Source organism: Zalophus californianus, chromosome 9 (genome assembly GCF_009762305.2).
Source record: "Zalophus californianus isolate mZalCal1 chromosome 9, mZalCal1.pri.v2, whole genome shotgun sequence".
Classification (NCBI taxonomy): domain Eukaryota; kingdom Metazoa; phylum Chordata; class Mammalia; order Carnivora; family Otariidae; genus Zalophus; species Zalophus californianus.
Window position 1 is genome coordinate 10,392,080 of NC_045603.1, and position 20,859 is coordinate 10,412,938.

At 50.6% G+C, this 20,859-nt stretch overlaps 2 protein-coding genes across 10 annotated transcripts in view; one reads left to right on the forward strand and one right to left on the reverse strand.

The window, feature by feature from the left end:
* Positions 1-2,404: 2,404 nt before the first annotated feature.
* Positions 2,405-16,520, reverse strand: POLR2F (RNA polymerase II, I and III subunit F). 2 transcript variants are annotated; one of them, XM_027594915.2, is made up of 5 exons: positions 16,472-16,520; positions 10,809-10,878; positions 7,576-7,706; positions 3,086-3,157; positions 2,405-2,583 (listed from the first exon to the last, which is right to left on the reverse strand). In XM_027594915.2, the coding sequence occupies exons 1-5, from the start codon at positions 16,504-16,506 to the stop codon at positions 2,493-2,495; spliced, it is 399 nt and encodes a 132-aa protein (XP_027450716.2). In that variant the 5' UTR covers positions 16,507-16,520; the 3' UTR covers positions 2,405-2,492. The 2 variants fall into 2 exon arrangements, with proteins under 2 accessions (XP_027450716.2, XP_027450717.1); XM_027594916.2 differs by lacking the exon at positions 16,472-16,520 and adding an exon at positions 12,468-12,560.
* The window catches only part of C9H22orf23 (chromosome 9 C22orf23 homolog), a 30,794-nt gene continuing 22,522 nt past the window's right edge, over positions 12,588-20,859 (forward strand). Inside the window, exons 1-7 of one of the 8 annotated variants that reach the window (XM_027594912.2) lie at positions 12,599-12,800; positions 13,112-13,223; positions 14,029-14,091; positions 17,435-17,617; positions 18,226-18,357; positions 18,555-18,655; positions 20,033-20,766. In XM_027594912.2, the coding sequence (XP_027450713.1) occupies positions 13,121-13,223; positions 14,029-14,091; positions 17,435-17,617; positions 18,226-18,357; positions 18,555-18,655; positions 20,033-20,089 (639 nt within the window). In that variant the 5' untranslated portion in view covers positions 12,599-12,800; positions 13,112-13,120 and the 3' untranslated portion in view covers positions 20,090-20,766. Of the gene's footprint in view, positions 12,801-13,111; positions 13,224-14,028; positions 14,092-17,434; positions 17,618-18,225; positions 18,358-18,554; positions 19,677-20,032; positions 20,767-20,859 lie in introns of those variants that run through there. The other 7 variants (XM_027594908.2, XM_027594909.2, XM_027594910.2 and 4 more) reach the window with 7 other exon arrangements.

Genomic DNA, 20,859 nt, shown 5'->3' on the forward strand with positions numbered 1-20,859 from the left:
CAAACTGTATAGAAACTATTTTCTGGTGTTTTCTTTCGTTGTGTTGTGGATAAAGACAGGATTTTATACTGATTTTTAACAGATTTCATCTTGTTGGATTTGACCATTTTCCCCCCTACACTCAGTCTTGGAATTCTGAATCCAACTTACTGGCGCTCCTTCTGAGCTTTAAATATCTGCAAACTTGAATAACCTTATTCAAGTCACTAATAAAAAAGGTTGAAATGAAGAGAGACAGGCCCACATGCACCACTAAATACTTCTCCATTATCAATTCTATTACCTACACTCTTAGGCAAAGACTGTCCAATCAATTTTGAATGTAACTATATCATCACAAGTACAAACTTCTCTGTCATAGCTATGTGGAAAGACTGCCTGATGACTTGCTAAAATCAAGATTCGCTGCATCTGTGGCATTCCTCCAACCTACCAGACCAGACCTACCAGACTACTAACCTTTGAGAAAAGGAAATTTGATTCATGTGGCAATATTCTTAGAAACTCTGCTAGCTCCTGGATCTCCTCTTTATTTACCTATGTGTTCTCAAATACGCAACAACCTATTCTAGAACTTTGTTAGGGATCAAGAGTACTAACCTTAGGTGCTCCTAATTTTTACGATCCACCCGTTCCCCTCTACTGCAAAGCAGGTTGTAAGTCCATTTCCAGGTGCTCACCGCTCCTGCTCTCAGTGGGGCTGTGGCCTCAGAGCCAGCAGGGCAGAAGGGAGGAGCTACATCAAGATGAAACCAACACCTCCAGGACCTGCCTCTCAAGAGATGGAGATGGGGATACAGGAGGAAGTAAAATGGCCCCAGAGAGGACAAATGACCTTGGAGAAGTCGGAAGACCTGGCTTGTGCTGACCCCTTTAGACCTAAGGTTCTGGATGTGCTTGGGCCTCAGTAAGGCAGTGGCTCCATGTGTGGAGAGATGGGGCCAGGTGTTTCTGGAAAGGATTGAAGAGGCTATGCCCAGGCCTGGCCAGCTGAGCAGCAAGGAACTGACTCCATGAAAGAGGAGCAGGATGGGAAGGGAGAGACAGGAGGAAAGCCACCCCTTTCTCCATCTCCCCCACACCCTATCCCCTAAGGGTTAACCCCCTACTCCCTCAGCCCCTTCTCTCTTCCCCCGCCCAAACCCCATCTCCCTTTAATCACATCTGATACTGAGCAGCCCAGCAGGAACAAAGAGACCATTTAGAGAATCGGGGCCGAGAAAGTGACCCCGCACTCCGGGGCGGCCGCCTGGACGCCAGCACAAAGGCGGCATTTCAGAGCTGGAATTTCAGCACCCTACTTGATTAAAGGACTCCACAGGCTTGGAGGAGGGAGGAGGGGGGTGCAGAGTCCACTGCTCCCTGGATTAACCCTTCTCCAGAGCGGCAGACACCCCTCCCACTCCTGGGGACACTCGTCACTCCCACTCTGTCCATGGTGCGCCCACCCCGGAGGCCCTGCCTCTTGCAGAGGTCAGGCAAGCCCGCTCCTCTTCTTCCTGGAAGGGGAACCGGCAGCAGAATGGAGGTCAAGGCTGGAATATTCAGGGAGCCAACTTTGCCTCTATCTCTGTTGGTATCAATATACACCCTCTCCCTGTCCCCCCAAGGGAGGGAGGAAGCAATGGGATTGGTCTTACTGCGGGTTGGGGTAAAGCAGGCTGAAGAGAGCAGGACCCAGAACCTAAGGCAGAGGAAGCGCCAGTCTCGACTTCATGTCACACCTGGAACCCGGGAGCCCTGCTTCCCTGCCCACCGTCATCCCAGTCAAGGCCTTGGAGGGGCACGGGCCCTACACAGAAGGGAAAGGACATCCTGCAGAGGTGGGGAAGGAGAGGGGATGGGTGTGGCAGACCAGAAGGCCATGGAGGACAGCGGCCTGAGGAGTGGGGACAGAGTGGGGACAGGTGTTCGGTCCTTGCTACAGCTGCTGCCTTGCCCAGCAGGGCTCTGCCTGTGGAGGGCGGGAGATCACTGCATCCCCAAGCTTCCTGCTGGGGCACTAGCTCCTGAAAGGGGATCCGAGCCCACGATAAGAGGCTCGAGGCAGGTCCTCAGGAAACAATGGGTGTCTTGATGAGACCTGCTCTGTGATACTCCTGAGAAGGGAGAAGCCCCTGCAGCCAGTCCCCACTGGAAAGGAAATTGGGGGTTTCCGTGGCAACCAGCTCCCTGGGCACAAAGACTTGTCTGTCTGCTGGGAAGGCAGCTGAGGTGTCTCCCTGCAGCAGTCTTTGCGCTGGTGAGCGGGGAGATGGAGGGAGGGATGTGGGGGATCCACAAGGAGTAAGGCCCGTGGTGCTCCTCAGCGCCGACGGTCACGGTGCCACACGAATGGCAGGCAGCAGGGCAGTAACAGGGAAGGAGCGAGTGGGCATCACAGAGAGCTAGAGGCAGAGCAGGGTGAAAGGTTGAACAGTTTATTATTTACATGTATAAAGAATGTGAAAACAGAAACTAGGATGAGGCACAGTCAGGAAGATGATTCCAGCTCAGTCGGTGATGATGAGCTCGTCCACCCCCCAGTCTTCATAGCTCCCGTCTGGCAGGTAGCGGCGAATGATGATGGGGATCTTTCGGGCCCTGTGGCGGGGAGAAGTCACAAGTATATAAGGGTTGATGACCCCAGTTCTACAGCAGATGGGACAGACTGTGTGCAGAATGCCAAAAAAGAGAAGTCTTAGCAGCAACCTTTTGGGACTATGAGGGCACTCTGTGGGAAAGAAATTACAATAAAAAGAAAGTTCCTGCATCCCTGAGCGTGGGACAGTGGGTCCAGAAAGGCTCTGCCATCTTATGGCTGAAGGGAGAAAGAGGAAGCAGGTTGGGATACTGTAAAGCCAAGGGCAGCAGGAAGAGGGAGATTTCGACAGAAAGGAGAGGACCGTGTCTCATTAAAGCCCTCCCTCTTCACCTGCCCCTCCCACCGCTCTTCATAGCGGGCCTCCTGAACAAACTAAGGACCTACAGGAACAAGAATCAAAACCTCCCCAGCCAGGGATGTGGGGGTGGGGGTGTGCAGCAGAGAGGCCAAGGGATGCCTCCCAGGGCTCTGAAGCAGTGAACCACGGTCTGGGCGACTTACTTGAGCTCTTTCATGGCGATGAGCAAGGGATCTGTCTCCCCCTCCAGCTCCACCATCACAGGGGCACACATCCTGTAGGTATAGGGACACGTGTTGGGGGAGAAGGGCCCAGCAGGAAGACGGGGGGGGGTGCTCACTTCACAAATAGGATCAGATCAGCACCCCAGTCCTCCCTGAGAAAGGTCACCTTCTAGGGAGGCAGGCAAGCGTGGGGGGTGGGAAGGGGCTCGGGGGCACTGCCGCAGGAACTATAAGCAAGTGGGAGCCAGAAGACTGGATTTAAATTTTGCCTCCAGAGACACTGAATTTCTCTCCAAATCTCAGTATCCTCACTCAAAAATGGGAGACAAAGAGCCCTGACTTGCCTACAATGACATGAAAACACTACTGGCTAACCTAGTACCATATGCTGTTCTCAGCTCTTTCCACAGAGGATCTCATTTGAGGTGAGGACTGCTATAATTTCCATTTTACAGAGGAGGAAACTAAGGAACAGAGAGATCAGTGATTTGCCCAGGCTCACAGAGCCAGTAAGTGGCAGAGCCAAGACTGGAATCTCATATGCTCCTACCCACTATGCTGTAACACCTCCCATTAATAAACTAAAGATCCATAAACTTGGGGACGCCTGGGTGGCTTAGTCGTTTAAGCGTCTGCCTTCGGCTCAGGTCATGATCCCAGGGTTCTGGGATCGAGCCCTGCATTGGGCTCCCTGCTCATTAGGGGGCCTGCTTCTCCCTCTCCCTCTGCCACTCCCCTGCTTGTGCGCGCACTCTCTCTCTCTGTCAAATAAATAAATAAAATCTTTAGAAAATAAAAATAAAGATCCATAAACTTAAGAAACGTACTGTGAACAGGACGCATGTAGGCTTTCAACACTGGGCCATATGACATTCTTATTGTCAGCTCCCTTGCCAAGGGCCTTCCACAGACTCCTGAGCCTGGCACCCATAGCAGAGTATTCCAGCACAAAGGACTGGCCATGCAAAGGCTAGCTCTGACCCAACTCCTCAGGCCTGCCTCAGGGCCCAGCCAGCTCATTTTCCTTCTCTATCCAGGCAACACCCCTCAGGGTCTTGCTCTTCCAACCTCCACACAGGGCCTGTGGTCAGATGCTCACCTCTTTACAACCCTCCCACGACACCCCAAGGCCATCAGGCAGAACCCAGTCTGCTCACCTTTCTAATAGCACCTTCTCCTGCTACTTGCCTATACTTATCCCACGTTCCCGCCATACCAAACTCCCATGGTTCCCCGGACACACCTTGCTGACTCCCTCCTGCATCCTCTTATAAGCTCTTCCTCCCTTACAAACCTGGGAGAGGCTCACATTTCTCTACTCTGGCAATCCTCTGCCCTGGAAATCCCTACTCTGGCAATGCTCAGTGCCCTGACGCATTTCACATAATCTTCTCAATCTCTCTGTACTGTAGCTGCTTATTTGAAGTCTTCTGCATTAGACCATGAGCACCTGGTGGCCCGGGACCACACACCCTAATACAACACTCGGCCCGCAGCAGAGGCTCTCAAAATGAACAGGAGGAATGCCAATTCTAGGCCTACCTCCTCTAGGAAGCCACCATTCATGATTTCAACACAAGTTTACACAAATGGATCCCAAACCCGACAATCATCAGAATTACTAGGAGAACATGCTAAAAATACAGGCTCTCAGGTCCTGCTCCAGACTCTCTGAATAGAAATTCTAGTGAAGCCTGAGAACCTGCATCTGAAAGCTCACCAGGTGATTGTGATCATAGCCAGTCTGAGAGCCACCAGTTTACACAATGTAATTTACTAATTTTATTATTATTTTGATTTCTGTTACTCCCCAAAGCCTGAAAATTTCCCAGGGGCAGAGACCAAATGTTTAACTTTCCCTATATCCCCTCTCAAGTATTTAAACTTCCCCAAAATTTAAAGCTTTAAAGAATGTAGCGTACACCTTATTTTCCTGATCTGCGTACACCTTATTTCTTTCACAATATAAATAATTCAAGTCCATTCATCCAGCCTTGTGCATGCAATGTGGGAATCATGAGTGCGCCCTTGGGTATTTTGTCCTGCACCAGGGACCCCACAAACTTGGCAATGATCCTCAGGAAATGGCTGTGGTAAACATCAGCCGCCAGGTGGTGCTAATGAACCAGAGTGAGACTTCAAAAAAAACCCAAGAAATGTTTGTACAGCACCTAGAAGGTGCAGGGTCCCATGCCTGGTACTAGGTGACAAGATACAGCCCTGGCTGTCCGAGGGCCTACAGCAAGCGGGGAACCACCAGACAGCGTCCTAGCCCTTACACAGAAGGAGCACAATAGACCCAACTAAGTTGAACCAAGCTTCTCTCTCAAAACAAAGCAGGACACTGGGACTTTGTAGTATACTGAATGTCTACCTCCCAACTTTTAAGGGCCCCACACTGCCCACCAAATGCACGCTGATCCTCTGAACTTGTCCCTCAAGGCACCGGTGACATCTTTTCCAGCCTTCTCCAGCCCAGCTACTTGCCACTCCCCCACCACAATCCATGCCTTGCCTGCCCTTCCTTGTGCTGTCTCTGGCACCTGGGATACCCTCAAAACCACCTGCCTTTACCCATCCTTCTGGGCTCTCCCAAGCACCCCTACAGTGACTCCCTTCCCTCCTTCCTCATGCCTTCTGTAAAGCACGGCGCCCGTCTGCTGTGCGTTCTGCTTCTTTGTGAGCTATCTCCCCCAGCAGGCGGCGAACACCTGGAGGCCTGAGGGCTTGGGGCCATCTGTAGTCAGCTTCACCTCCGCAATAGATGCAAGCACAGTACCTCACTCAGTGCTGAAAGACTTTAAGCTTGCAGAGAATCATTCACTTGTTTGAAAAATAATTTATAAGTTATTCTTTCTGCTGGATCATTTTTAGCCTGGACAAGCGCTGCCCACTGGAATGTTCTGCAATGATGGAAATGTCCTCTATCAGCACTATCCATTATGGAGCCCCTAGCCACATGTGGCTACTGAGCACCTGAAATGTGGCTAATTAGACTGAAAATCTGAACTTTTAGAGGCGCCTGGGTGGCTCAGTTGGTTGGGCATCTGCCTGAGCTTAAGCTCAGGTCATGATCCCAGGGCCTGGGATCGAGCCCCGCATCGGGTTCCCTGCTCAGCGGGGATCCTGCTTCTCCCTCTGCCTGCTCTTCCCTCTTCTCATGCTCACTCTCTCTCTCTCTGACAAATAAATAAAATCCTTAAAAAAAATTTTTACTTAACTTAAATGGCCACATGTAGCTAGTGGCTACCATAATTGATGGTATAGACCCAGAGGATCCTGACCCAAAAACTATCAAAATTATCACAGTGAGCGTAGCTCTAATTCCACCCAGACCAGCCAGGAGTACCACCAGGCTAGAGAGAGGTCTACTACTTTGAAGATGAGGAACAGTGTTGCCCACCCATAAAACCCTGTTCAAAGTGGATACGGTGGTCATCTTTACCCCGCAGGACTAGAGAGGATAAAGCCCAATGCTGTTTGAAAACAAAGAAGGGAACACAGATTAGAATCTCCTCCAGTATGCAGGACTCCACAGAGCTGACCCCAGCTTTTCTTTCTAACCAATTTTCCATTATTCCCTACTTAAAGCACCCATTCCTCCAGATACCCACCATTTCTCACACCAGCTTGTAAGATATTTGGGGTGCGAGTTCATTTCCTCAGCCTGTATTTCCCTGGGGAGGACATTCTATTACAGTAACTAATAACTCCTCCCCAGGAAGGAGGAATAATGACTCCCAAGAGGAGATTCTGGGAGAAAAAGCTGTAACCTGTAGCCCAGCGTCGACAGTCCCTGCTTTCTCAAAGCCACCTGCCTACAAGGGAGGGTGTTTTCAGGTCTGTTCACCCACAACTTTGGCAGGCAGGCTTGCCCCTGCAGACACAGCTCCTGGATGCCTGCACTGCCTATGGCTGACAGGGTGAACATGCAATCATCGGACATTTTGATCTCCACCTGTCTACTGGCTAGTTCCTAAATCTTGTTATTCTTCACCTGGCTCCAAACTTGGGAAGAAAGGAAAGGTCTGATCTGCCTCTACGTGGAGGGCCTCCCCACTCCTCGGGGCTGGCCACAGTCTACCTCAAGAACCACCTTAAGCCAGACAGGTGCTGCCACAGCCCCCTTGACTAACCAGCCCACAAGGGTCTACAGCTCCCTGTATTCACACCTTTTTCTTTCTTTGTTTTGCTTCACTAACCTGACAGGCACTCAAGTTCTGTATTTTTATGTTCCTACTATACTTATTTGACTTCTCAGATGTTCATGTTCTATTTCTCCCATTGGATCACAAACTCCCTGAGGGCAGGAGTCTAATATAGTGCCTGGCACACAGAGACAGCACCAGCCTTGTTTAGCATGTGAGAGCAGGGAGAGTGTTTTCAGGTGTCTGCTGGGCCACATCAATAGCTCGGAAGCTCACCATGACCTGACCGATGGAAAAGATCATGAAGGGGTATACACTCACGCAATCTGGAGGGCGCGGGTGCCAAGTACACGTGCTCGCTCATACTTCGTCATATACGGTGTGGTGATTCGCTTCTGGTTGGCCTGTGGTCGCTCTCCAGAGGGGAGGATCTCAACATTCTCCTGGCCCTCCTGGACACCAAGACAGAAAAGACAGAAAGTCTCAGGGAGTATGTTCTGGGTTGAGGGGGAGGATGATGATGACAATGATGACAATCACCACTACCACAATCGCTTATTACATGCCGGCGCTCATGCTGCTGTAGTTAGTGACACCTCATTTAGTCCGCACAATAACGTTACATGGTACGGGTGACAGTGCCCATTTTAGAGGCTCAGAGTGGAAGCTAACTTGGCCAAAGTCTCAGACCTAGTGAAAGAGGAGAACCATGATTGGGATTCCAGAGCCACGTGCCTCATCCAGAAGAGAGAAGCGGACAGCCTGGAGATGGGGTGGTCCCAGAACATTAGCTGTATGCAAAGTCCTTGAGCACAGACAACAAATCTCTCTAAGCAGGAGGCAGGGAGAAAGCACTCCATCTTTCAGACAGGGTAACTGAATCAATAGGTCAAGTGGCTAAAAGTCAAAGTGACGGCAGAAATATACACACATTCACATGCATTCAACATTACCTATCAAGCATCTGTCATGTGCCAAACACCATCATAACGGATGATAAGACAGCAAGCTATGCATTTCTGTTCTCAGAGAATTCAGTCGGGGGGGCCTGGGTAGCTCCACTGGTTAGGCGAATGCCTTCAGCTCAGGTCATGATCCCGGGGTCCTGGGATCGATCGGGCTCCCTGCTCAGCGGGAGGCCTGCTTCTCCCTCTCCCACTCCCCCTGCTTGTGTTCCCTCTCTCGCTGTCTCTCCCTCTCTGTCAGTTAAATAAATAAAATCTTAAAAAAAAAAAAAAATTCAGTCAGGAGAGGAGATGATGAGTAAACAAAACAGCAGGTGCTACAAAGGGATGCAAGTGTGCAACAAAATTAACAAGAAGCTGGGGGTTACAAAGACAGTCCAGAGATGAGACTTGAGCTACTTAAGACGAATGAGTAGGAGCTGCTAAGCCAATGAGGAAGAGAAGGGCATTCCAGGCAGGCCGAGTTGCACGCATAAAAGCACAGGGGTGGGAGAGGATGTACTAGTTGTGAAGTATGATTAGAGCAAAGGTGAGCATACCGTTTTAGGCAGGAGAGTAAATTCTATAATAAATAATTAGGGGCACTTGGCTGGTTTGGTGGGTAGAGCATGTGACTTTTGATCCCGGGGTCATGAGTCAGAGCCCCATGTTGGGTGTACAGATTACTAAAATTGATAGATAAACTTTTAAAAACAACAAAGAATTAAGTCAACAAATATTTATTGAGTGCTTACTGCGTGTCAGATAGTGTTCTAAGAGCTTGAAATAGAAGAGTAAGACAAAAATTCTTTCCCCTATAGAGCTGACATTATGAGAAAAGATAACAAACAAAATTAACAAGTAAAATATGTAGCATAAAAACAAAAGAAAAATTAAGTAAAATTAAAAACAAAGAGAAAAAAAGACAGGGAGTGCCAGGATGGGTGTGTTGGAGGAGGCGGAGCATGTTGCCACTTTAAATAAGATGGTCACGGAAGCCTCACTGAGGGGACACTTGGACAAAGGCCTGAAGGAGGTGAGCAGTAGGTCATGTGCATTTCTTACAGGAAAAGCATTCCTGTAAGAGGGAACCAGGTAATCAAAGATCCTGAGCAGGAGTGACCTGGCAGGGACAGCAAGAAGAGATGAGAAAGCAGGTGGCCAGAGCGTGGAGAACCTTGTACTTCTGTTTGGCACTTACTCTGTATAAGATGGGAAACCCCTGGATGAGAGTTCTAAATAGAGGAGAGACACAATTTGACTTAAGATTTAAAGGTATCCCGACAACTGGGTGGCTCAGTCAGTTAAGCATCTGCCTTCAGCTCAGGTCATGATCTCAGGATCCTGGGATAGAGTCCTGCATCAGGCTCCCTGCTCAGCGAGGAGCCTGCTTCTCCCTCTCCCTCTGCCCCTCCCCCTGCTCATGCACACGCACTCTCTCTCAAATAAATAAAGTCTTTAAAAAAAAAGTAAGATTTAAAGGTATCCCTATGGAAGTTCTGTTGAGAATACTCTGCAGAGCGCAAGGGCAGTTTATAAGTTTATCTATTTATTCCCTCTAGGAAGACCAGTAGTAATCCATCAGGTAAGAGAGACCACTCTGGCAGCAGAATGGTAAATCAAGCAGTGTAGCAGGAGAGTGAAGGCAGGAAAACCAGTAACACATTTCCACAACAAAATGAGTGAAAAGCAATGAAGACCTAAAGCAGGCTGAAGCACTAAGAATGGAGAAACAGAACCAGGACCGGACCATGTGTGGGAAGCAGAATCAACAGAACAGGGATGGTAGGGCACCAGGAGAATGGGGAGGAGGTTTCTGCTCAGTGAATAGGTACCTGACAGTGCCATGCAGAAAGAGGAAAAACCAAAAAGGGCGGCTTTGGCTTTCAAGCCTAAAAAAACTGAGGGATCGTTCCCTTTATGGGAGCCATAAAGCAGTTCTTCCTCCATCAGTCACAGGACAGAAAGCTCTATGTCTTTCATGAAGTTAGCAACCCATCCACCTGGTTACGCAAGCCGGAAACCTGGGGGTCGCCTTTGTCATTTCCCACTTTCTTAGCTCTGTATCCAATCCACCAAAATACGTTTCATCCATTTTCTCATCACCTACATTATGAGCACCCAAGTCCAAGCCACGGGTCTCTCACCTGGATGGAGAGACTCTAATGGTCTCTTTTACTCCTGCTCCTCCCCAACTCACTCGTCACCCTGAGGCCAGAATGCCCTTTCTAAAGTGTAAACTGGATCGTGCCACTCTCTGCCTCAACACTTGCCGGTGGCTTCCAGTGCCTTTAAGCTAGAAAATCCTGCCTGATGTGGGCCCTTACCTCTCCAGCTTTATCCCAGGTCACTCCCCCGCTTGGCTCCTTACATAAACCCTGCCCACTGGGCACCTAGTACATAATAAACATTCAACATATGCTTGCTGAATGAATAATATTTCACCCATCAGCAAACCAACTGCCCCAAAAGCCACAGGTTATGGCCCACCCTGTAGGACTTTTTCACTACGCAGGACTGGAGCACTGCTCACTCATTCAGCCAATTATCACCGACGCTTATTTGGCAGCTTGGGCTGCAGAGGAAGGAAGCCCACAGCTAAATACTGACCTCCTCGGCATTCTCCAAGTCACCTAGCCCTTCATCCTCCTCCACGTCATCAAAGTCGTCGCCATCAAAACTGTATAAGAAGAAGGGATCAGTTAGTTGGAGCATCACACTAGAATCAAAGAAAAAAGAGATCTCTGTCTCATCCGATATGTAAAAAGGGCTCAATAATAAATAACTAGTTAATGAGTGAATAAAACTTCTGTTCCATTTTACTCCTTCATCCGTACTGCATCAGTCCACAAATTTTGCTAGGACTCATTCATTCACCATCACTGTTTCCCTCTCTCCCGGATCATTCCCATCGACATATAAACATGTAGTTATTTCCCCATCTTAAAAAACAAACAGGGGCGCCTGGGTGGCTCAGTCGGTTAAGTGCCTGACTCTTGGTTTCAGTTCAGGTCATGATCTCAGGGTCATGGGATGGAACCCTATGTGGAGCTCTGCGCTCAACATGGAGTCTGCTTAAGATTCTCTCTCCCTCTCTCTCTCTCTGCCCTTCCCCACCTCTCTCTCGCTCTCTCTCAAATAAATAATCTTTAAAAACAAGCAAAGAAACAAAATTTACTTCTCTTATACCTCCCAGAGCCCTAGTTCCATGCTTCTCTTAGAAGCAAAATTCATGAGATGCCCATCTTCCCTGTCTCCAATTCCTCTCTTCCCATTCTGTCATAATCTCACTCCAGTAAGACCTCCACCTCCACAGTGCCAGCAAAACCACTCTTCTCAAGTTCATTAATGACTGCCACTGCTAAATCCAATCGACAATTCCTGTTCTCATTTAGCTTGATCTATCAGTTGGCACACTAGACCACTTCCCCACTCCCCCCCACCACCACTCAATATACCCTCCTCACTTGACTGCAAGGCCTCCTCTCTCTTGGGGTTCCCCACCTCACTGGCTGCTCCATCTCGGTCTCCTCTGCTGGTTTCCCCTTTTCCCACGAGTACTCAATGCTAGAATGCTCTAACAACTCGATCACCAGCCATCTACTCTTCCCTACTGACATTCCCCTGGTGATCTCACCTGATTCTTAGTTTTGACTAATACACTTATGCTGATGATTCCACTATTTTTATCTTCAGAAGAGACTCTCCTCCAACCCCGCACATCCGGAAATCTTCGCGCCCTAGCTTCGAAATCAATCCAGAATTCAAAACCACTTGTCACCACGGCCACTAGTGTCACCCCAGTCCGAGCCGCTACCTTCTTTCACCGAGATTACTGCAACCCTTCCAGACCTTTACCACCCCCGGGTCTCACCACAGTCTCCCCTGGATGACTTCGATACCACACACTTCTACCGCGTACTCTCACACGACCCCGTACTATCTGTTTCTGGGCCTGTCCCCTCTCCGGTGAGCAGGGACTATGCCTGATTCACCTCAGTACTCCCATTACAAAAACACAGCCCGGCCCGCTGGAAGTCTGCTGAAAGACCTTTTTCGCGGCTCCTCTCTGGACCCTCGAGTCGGGCCTTTCCGTGCCCAGCCTCCGGCGGGTCTCTGCTCCTGGCTCCCCGCCCTTCCCCTCTCCAGCCCCCCGAGCCCCCTCAGCACCCACAGTCCCCTCAGACACTGCCCCTCGAGCCTGGCTCCACAACCTCCTTCAGCCCAGGCTCCCGCTTCACCCGCTCCTTCCGAAGCTCCAGCACTCACTTGTCCTCGTTGTCTGACATGACGCCAGCACCGCCGCCCGCACCGCAAACAGCGTGCCCGCCCCCCGCGCGGCGGCCCGCGTACTCTGCGCCTGCGCCGTGACCCAGAAGCAAGTACTTCCGGGAGGCAGGCCGGAGCGCTAACTGTGCGCACGCGCCGAGAGGCGTGTGCCCGTTACCATGGGAGCCAGAGCAGCTGGTGGAGGCTCTGGTTGCGGCGATCTGCGAGTATTTGTGCGGGGCCCAGGCGCGGTGCCGCTGCGGAGCTGTGGTTACGGTCCCCCGAGCCCAGCTCTCTGTGGCGGGGGGCAGCCAGCCGGGGTCTTACTTTAGGGTGAGGTTTCAATTTTGGCGTATCCCCCAACGGGCACTGTCCGGACCACTGCTCTCCTAACATCCCCTTCCTCCAGAGACGCTTCCCTGCCGCGGGCGTCGGCTCAGGATGAGGTCTCCGTTGGTGTGTGGGGGTCTGCCTGTGTATCTGTTCGGGGTAGGAGGATAGGGCACAGTCGAGAAATTGACGGCGACGTCACGATTCTCCTGTGGCTCCACCCCCGCTCCCACAATTTGGGTGGCGTTGTGGGGTGCGCGAGCAGAGATTGGACCTAGGAGACGGGTTGTGCCATTGCGTTTTTCCCTCCTCAGAGCCCTCCCATGGCTTCCCAGGAAAGGGTGGAGGCAGTGACCAAAGGAACAGAGTCCTGGCGCTGCCCCAAGCCGGCCACTTACACCCCGGGGACCTGCGAGCTGCTCAGAGGTCAGTGTGTTTAAAGGACAGAAGAGTGGTGATAACAGTTACCCTCTGTTCTCCCCTACATGACCTGTGGCTTAGCAGTTGCTATTGTCATTTTATAGATAAAAAGCCTGGGGTTCAGAGAAGTTCAGGGATCCTACAACTTGCAAGTGGCCAAAAGTCAAAGGAATTAGAATTTTAAAGAGATGGGCTCCTATGCATCCCTTGGGCCACACTTTCAATTTCCCCAGGAAGCCTTATCTCCTCCCCACTCACCACCACCACAGTGGAACCAACGGTTCCTCCCTTTCACACCACCAAATACCTTTTCCTTCAATGGACAGCACAACCTGTAGTCAGATATTTAGTTGTCTCCCATTGGATTAATATTCATCTACCCCTCTAGACCATCAACTCCATCAGGGCAGGGATTTTGCCTGTTTGGGCTCACAATGTAGCTCCAGCCCCTGGCACATGCTTAATAAATATTGTCCATTCATTCATTCACTCAACAACAGCAAAAATTTTAAACCTACTTCATGTGCTTTAGACATTGTTCTGAGTCGTGGGGATACAGCAGTTAAAAAAAAGGAAAACAGCAAAAATTCTTTCTGTCTCATAGAGCTAATATTCTAGTAGGAGGGGGACAATAAATAAGTAAAATATATAGAATTTTGATGGTAATAAGTGCTCCAGAAAAAAACAAGGAGAGGAGTACTCAGGTGCAGAATGGGGTTGGGGGGTGATACAGTTTTACACCGGAATAGGGTGAAATGAAGGGCTCTGCCTGCCACCCAGGAGGCTTCATAGAGGTGCTTTATCTTTGCAGTGATGATGAAGGAATCCAAGCTGACTAACTTCCAACAGCGCCACATCATGGACACCATGAAAAGTAAGAGGCAGTCCACAGAGGCTTCCTGGGCAGAGGGACTCTGGACAACACTTTTAATCCTCTTCCATATTAAGGGATAGGGAAGGGACCTCATTTAAAAAGACCAAAGAAGGGGCGCCTGGGTGGCTCAGTTGGTTGAGTGTCTGACTCTTGGTTTAGGCTCAGGTCGTGATCTCATAGACTGTGAGATCGAGCCCATGAGGGCTCCCACCCAAAGGGGAGTCAGCTTGAAGGATTCGCTCCCTCTGCCCCTTCTCCTATGCTCTCTCTCTCTCCCATTCTCCCTCTAAAAATAAATAAATAAATCTTTTAAAAAAAAAACAATAAAAAATTAAAATACCAAAAAAAATTTGAGGAGTATTTCTGACCCCTGCTCCTAGGGAATTGACCTTTTAGGGCTTTTGCTTCTTCCCAGGTCATAGGTCCTAGCACAACAACAAGCCTCTTGCAGTCTATCTCTGGCCAGCCTTCTGAGAGATCACAGCCCAATCGAGACATCCTGCTCAGCCAGAATAGTGTCCACATGGTCATGTCTGCCATCTGTCCCTTCCTGTTATACACATACCACGTGAGCTCTCTGGAGGAAGACTGTGTGTGTGTGTCTTACTCATAGTTTGATTCAGTCACAGCTTAGCTAGCAGAAGCAAAACAATTGGCAGAATTCCAACATCGGAAGAGTGTGCAAAGGCTTCCCACAGCTCACCTCTGGCCACCCACTGTATTAGTTATTTTGAAGAAAAACCAAAAAGTGGAAGGACATGGGTGCGATAGGAAGGTGCTCTCCAAGATCTTGAATACTACCTTCCTGAGATGTAACTGAATCCGCATTTAATGGATCAGAACAGAGACCTGGGAAGTGGCCTTGAAGAGAATGTCAGAATCTTCCACTGAGTCTACCAGAAGTGATGGCCTTAGGTGCCGAAGGATGTGCTTATGGGAGGACACCCTGAGCAGCCACAGGAGGAAAGGGGAGGGAGAACCAGAGAGGCAAAGATAGGCAGTACGTGTCCAGCAGTGGCCAGGGCAGGCTCTGCCACGCCAGCACAGGGGTCAGATCCTCCTCGTTGGGCACAAGGACAACTCAGGCTGTCAGAGCCCGAAGCCATAGCACATCCCCCATCCCATCACTCCATCTCTGCACTCAGCAGTCCACAAATAATCTGGGGCCCACTGCCACATGACTACAAAGAGAAGGTGCTAGAAATTCCACTAAAAGTAAATTCCAGGAGACAAAGGACTATGTCTGCCTTGTTCACCCCAGTACCCCCAGCGCCCAGGTGCTGGATATTTACTAAAGGACTGATTTGATTAGTGGGGAAGCCAAGGTAAGGAACGGGTTTGCTGGACAGTTTTATTCTCCTAAGTTTGCTTTTTCTTATTTATTTATTTATAAAGATTTATTTATTTTAGAGAGAATGGGAGGAAGGGCAGAGGGAGAGAGAGGAATCTCAAGCAGACTCCACGCTCAGAACATAGCCCCACATGGGGCTCAATCCCAAGACCCTGAGATCACGACATGAGCCAAAACTGAGTCAGACTCTTAGGCAACTGCACCACCCAGGTGCCCCCTTAGTTTTCTTTTTTAAAAACTTGCCTCCAAGCATTGCTGTTGAGTCAGCTTTCTTCTAGAACCCCTCTTTTTTCTACTCTTAACCAAATCCTACTTGTTGCTTTGAGGCTTCGTTTGAATTGTGTTGCAAGCCACAAATGCCTCTCCTTCAGCTGAACTCCCAGAATTACTTGGGCTGTAATCATCTGCTGAGGATGGGCCAGAGGAGGAGGTAGCATTTGGCCCTGGACAGGCGGACATAGGGCGTGGAGGGAGCAGGAGGGACATTCTAGGAAGCACATCTCTTCAAAGAAGAGTGTGGTGGGGCTCTACGTAGAGGCTCTGGGAAGGGGGGGGTTAGTGGGATGTAATGGTGACTCCATGCTTCCAGGCCCTCAGGACAGACACCTCAGAACCATCCTTGACTCCTTTCTCCCAGACTGCACATCCAACCCATCCGCGTGGGTCAGCTTGCCCTTCAAACCATATCCTGACTCTGACCACCTCTGCCCTTGGCCCCCACACCATATTTTCATCAGCAGCCAAAGGGCCATGTAACTTCTTCGCTCAAAACCTTCTGATGGTTTCCCACCTCAAAGTAAAAGTCAGTCTTTCCAGAGGCCTACAAGGCCCTATACTTCTCTTGCCCTCCCTGACCTCTGACTTCTACTCCCACTAACCCCCGCCTTGCTCACCCCATTCCCGGCACCCTAGCCTCCTGGCTGTTGCTCAGACCCTCGAGGCACATTACCACCTCACGGCCTTTGCTCTAGCTGTTCCTTCTGCCTGGGATGCTCTTCCCCAAAGTATCTGCACAGCAGGGCTCCTCACCTTTGGGGTCTTCTCTCCAAGATTACCCTCTTCATGAGGCCTTCCCTGCCTATCCTATGTAAAATTGCAAATCCTGCTTTGACATACTCTGTTCCATCACTGTCCTGTCACAATCTATATATTTTACATAAGCATCATGCACACCCCTCCAACCCCAAATGTAAGTTCCCTGAGGGCAGGACTTTGTCTTTACTACTTTACCCCCAGTGTCCAGGGCCTGGCACAGAGCAGATGCTCAGTATGTCTTTGCTGAGTGGATGATACAAGGTCGGAAAAGTAGAAGAGGTAGATGGGAACCAGATCAAAACAACGGGTGGGGCCTGCTCTGAGCTGGGCTTTGGGGCGATTGAGAGGGACTGGTGTGTATTACCATCCAAACCATACCTCCCTGCCTGTGGACCAAGCAGGTCTTAGGAATCCATCTATAGAAATAAAAGCACCAGTATAGAGGCTTGATGCACAAGAATGTTTATTGCAGCACTGTTTGAAGTAGTAAAAAAAAAAAAAAGAAAAGAAAGAAGGAAACAGCTTGAATTTCTGAGATTAGGAGACTAGTTGAATAAAATAAATAATGTGTCCATTCTAAGAACTAGTATAATAGCTATAAAAAATAAGTTATATATAAATGGAGTGATCTGGAAGGTTGTCCATGATAAATTGTTAAGTGAAGGGTCTATTGCTGAATATAATACAGTATGATCCAGTGTTTGAAACACGAAGGTCATATACGCACATATATCTTTGAACAGGTTTGTAGAACATCAGAAAGTCTGGAACAAGACCACCAAATTCTAACAATTGCTTGTTGTGGGGTGGGGGTAGGGGTCAGAGGACAGAAGGGAGGACTTCTATACTCTATGACTTGCAGCAAGGCGGTATCACTTTTATAAATTAACAAAACAAAACACAACCCAGGTGGCTTCCCACCCCCAACCCTGCCTCACCCGAACCTTCCTGCCCCAGGAGGAGACACTCTGCCCCTACAGTGCAGCCCAACATCCAGCCAGAGGGTCTTGCCTTCCAAACAGCCAGCCTCAGCCATCTACCTGCCTCCCATCCTGGCGGCCCGGCCCCACCTCCGGCCTGCCAGCTTGTGCCAAGCCAGCGGGGCCTACAGCCGGGAACCATTCAGGCCTCAAGCCACCCGTAAGTGAGAGGGCCTCAAGAGCCCCGATTCCCCCTCCCTCCCCAAGGGGGCAGTGAATTCTCATGCTGTGTATACTAATGTGCTTGAGCCTTGGCACTTGTTAGCTTGGGGTGTTCAGGGTATAGGGAAAACCAGTCAGGTGATCCTTTTTTGTTTTTTTAGAACTCAATAATGATTAACTGGAGTCCACCAGTTCCTGAGGAACGTTTGGCTGTCAGGTCTCACGGCCACTGCTCTTTTAAGGTCACACAGTCGCTCCAATCCAGAGCTCCTCTGCATGCCAGCTTCCTCCACGGAGGCTTTGTCCCCCTCCCTACCGGGTGTCTGATGTAACTTGTGGCCCCGACCCACCGACAGCTCCCTGCAGCCTCTGTACCCAGGCTGCCATCACGGCAGTCACGTTTTCTTAGCCTCACTCTGCACCCGAGCAGCGTGTGGGTTCTGACTTCCATTCTGCCAGCCCTTCCCCTTCCTGCCTGTCTTGACACAAGCTCAGGAGCTCCCAGGGTAGAAGGTGCCTGGTTTGCAGAAGCCCCCTCCATGTGGCCCAGGGGCCATGAAGGGGCTGCCCTGCCTGCCTTAATGAGGCCATTTCTGGGCCCTACAGGAGATCTGGAGAAAGAGAAGCGAAGACTCCAAAATATTTTTGCCACTGGGAAGGACTCAGAGGAACGGAAAAGAAAGCCCCCTCCAGTGCAACAGGAGGACTCGGCCCCTGAGCTGGACCGCTTTGAAGAATGTAAGCCACTGATGGGTCGCTTATGCTGGGGTGGGGGGTGTGGAGGGGCCCATAACCTGCGGCCAGAGTGAGAAACACTGGCCACAGAACTGCTTCCTCTCCCCACGAGAGGCAACCTGTTGCCCCCACCACCCATCCCAGGAGCCTGCTGGCCCCCTACTGCCCTGTACACAGACGGCCCTTCTCCCCTCGTCTAGTGGTAAAGGAAATCCAGGAGAGGAAAGAATTCCTGGCTGGCATGGAGGCGCTGGGACAGGGCAGACAGTACCGAGGGATCATCCTTGCTGAGATCTCCCAGGTAGGAGAAGCAACAGGGAAGGGGTGCGGGAGGGTCCACCATGAGTGCGCAGCAGGAGACGTGAGTGGACAGAGCAGCTGTTGCCTAGGTCTGGCCCAGGTCTGGGAGTCCATTCTAGCCTCACATCAGCAGCGGCTCCTCAAGTTCCCTCCCTGATCCCCAGCTTTCCCTGATGCCTTTTGCAGAAGCTACGGGAAATGGAAGACATTGACCACAAGAGGAGTGAGGACCTTAAAAGGCTCTTGCCACCCCCTGATCTGTCTCCAGACGCAGGGGCAGAGTAGCTCACCCTGGACCACCACTGGAGCCCACCCCCTGGTCAGCCCACCTACCCTGGCCTTCAGTCACATCAAATGGTCATGCAGCACTGCCCTGGCCTAGGGGACCCTGGGCACACACGGCACCCTAGAAAATGGACCAATCTCAGGGAATGAGCTGGTTCTCCTCAAGACTCTGCCCAGGGAGCCTGGGTCAGCTGACCTGCTGAGACCCACAGTCACAGACACCGACACGCACCACACACACACACACACACACACACAATCACACACAGGACTTCTAGTCTTTTCTCAGGGAAAAAGCCCATACACAGTGAAGGCAAGGCCCAATCTCACCATTTTGGGTGTGTGTCTGAGGGCATCCAACGGGCCTCTTCCTCCCCCCGCCCCCAACACCCACCGTGTGTCCTACATGTTTTCAGAACTTCGGAATGAAGACGATTCCTTCCTTCCTACTTGCCTTAGGACCTACTTATATGACTACAGGCAATGTTTAACCACATGATTAATTGGCCAGTAAGACACATTTAACGTAGGTCATTACATACACTGTTTTGTTTTCAGAAGGATAGACTTATTTGTTCAAGGAGTTAGAATTTTTTCAAGCCCAGATGTTTTTTAGCTGTTTGCATATCTCAAGTGGAAATGAGAACCAACACTTCTTGAACACCCCAAGGCCAGACACTGTGTCAGGCTGAATTTCACTTGGTTCATTCTCTCAATAAAACCCTCCGATGATGGTTGACTCTCCCTGTGTGAAATCTGAGGCTCCCCAAGACACTGTCACTAAGGTCATTCAACTGGCAAGGAGCCCACTCAGGGTTAGAAGTTAGTTCTCGGGCTTTCCACGAAACCCACAGCCCACAGAAACACAAAGGTGGGAGAGAGTTAGACCAAAAGAGCCTGGCTTTGGAGCTCCAATCCCAGCCTGTACCCTGGGAGGCTGAGCAGCACCACAGCCTCAGCTCCGACTGCTCATGGGTGAGGCCCTGCCTCAGAGGGCTATGGAGGCAGCCCTGGGACCACATAGAAGTCCCCGTGTCTTCTGACAACCACGAGTCCTGCACTGTCCAGGACTCTCTCACTTTCCTGTCCCCAGACATCAAAACAGTTTGGAAAATTCAACCAACACTCCCACCTGGAGGGATTCGTATAATCCTACGGGCCACATGACCCAAGTTTTGGGCTGCAGAACATGGCCCCACAGCCTCAAACAGGTAAGCAGAAGGGGCCAGATCAAGGGCTGGTTCAGGAACATTTCCATGGGAAGCCTGTGTCCACATACCCTCCAGAACCCGAGGGCAGAGGGTATACCATGATAAGGACAGCTCTCCTCCACCTCAAAGGCCCCCTCATGTAGCTCCGAGGCAGCAAACTGGAGAACCCCAGGACACCCTGGGCCCACCCATGACAACACAGCCTACCCTTGATTTAAATTCAGATTAGTTGCCAACATTTACAAATCACACACACACAGTCTGGATTTCTAGCTTCTTTTGAAAAATGGAAAGGTCTGGCCACACTTGGGCCCGCATTCCCACAGGCTACAGTTGACTTAAGGAAGGAAGAACTTCCCCCTTGAGTTGGGTCATAGACACCTCAGTTCACCTCAGTCCCTGCTACCTGAGTCTCCGGACACAAGACAGCCTGCCAGAGCCACCCCTCAGGTTACACCCAGCCTGGTCAGGTGTGTGACCTGCCTGGCCCTGAAAGCCTTTGGAGTTGGTGACCAGCTCCAGGTCAACAGGCATGTTTGGAAGGAGACCACCAGGGGCTGTGCAGGGGTGGGAGCTGCCCCTCCCTGCAGAGGAGGAGTCCTGCCCACTGGCAAGCCCTGGAGGCCAAGGCCCCTGGCCGTGGACAGCCCCACTCGCCCTCCCGGGCGACCAGAGAGGCCCGGCCACAGGGCATGGCGGAGGCAGGGAA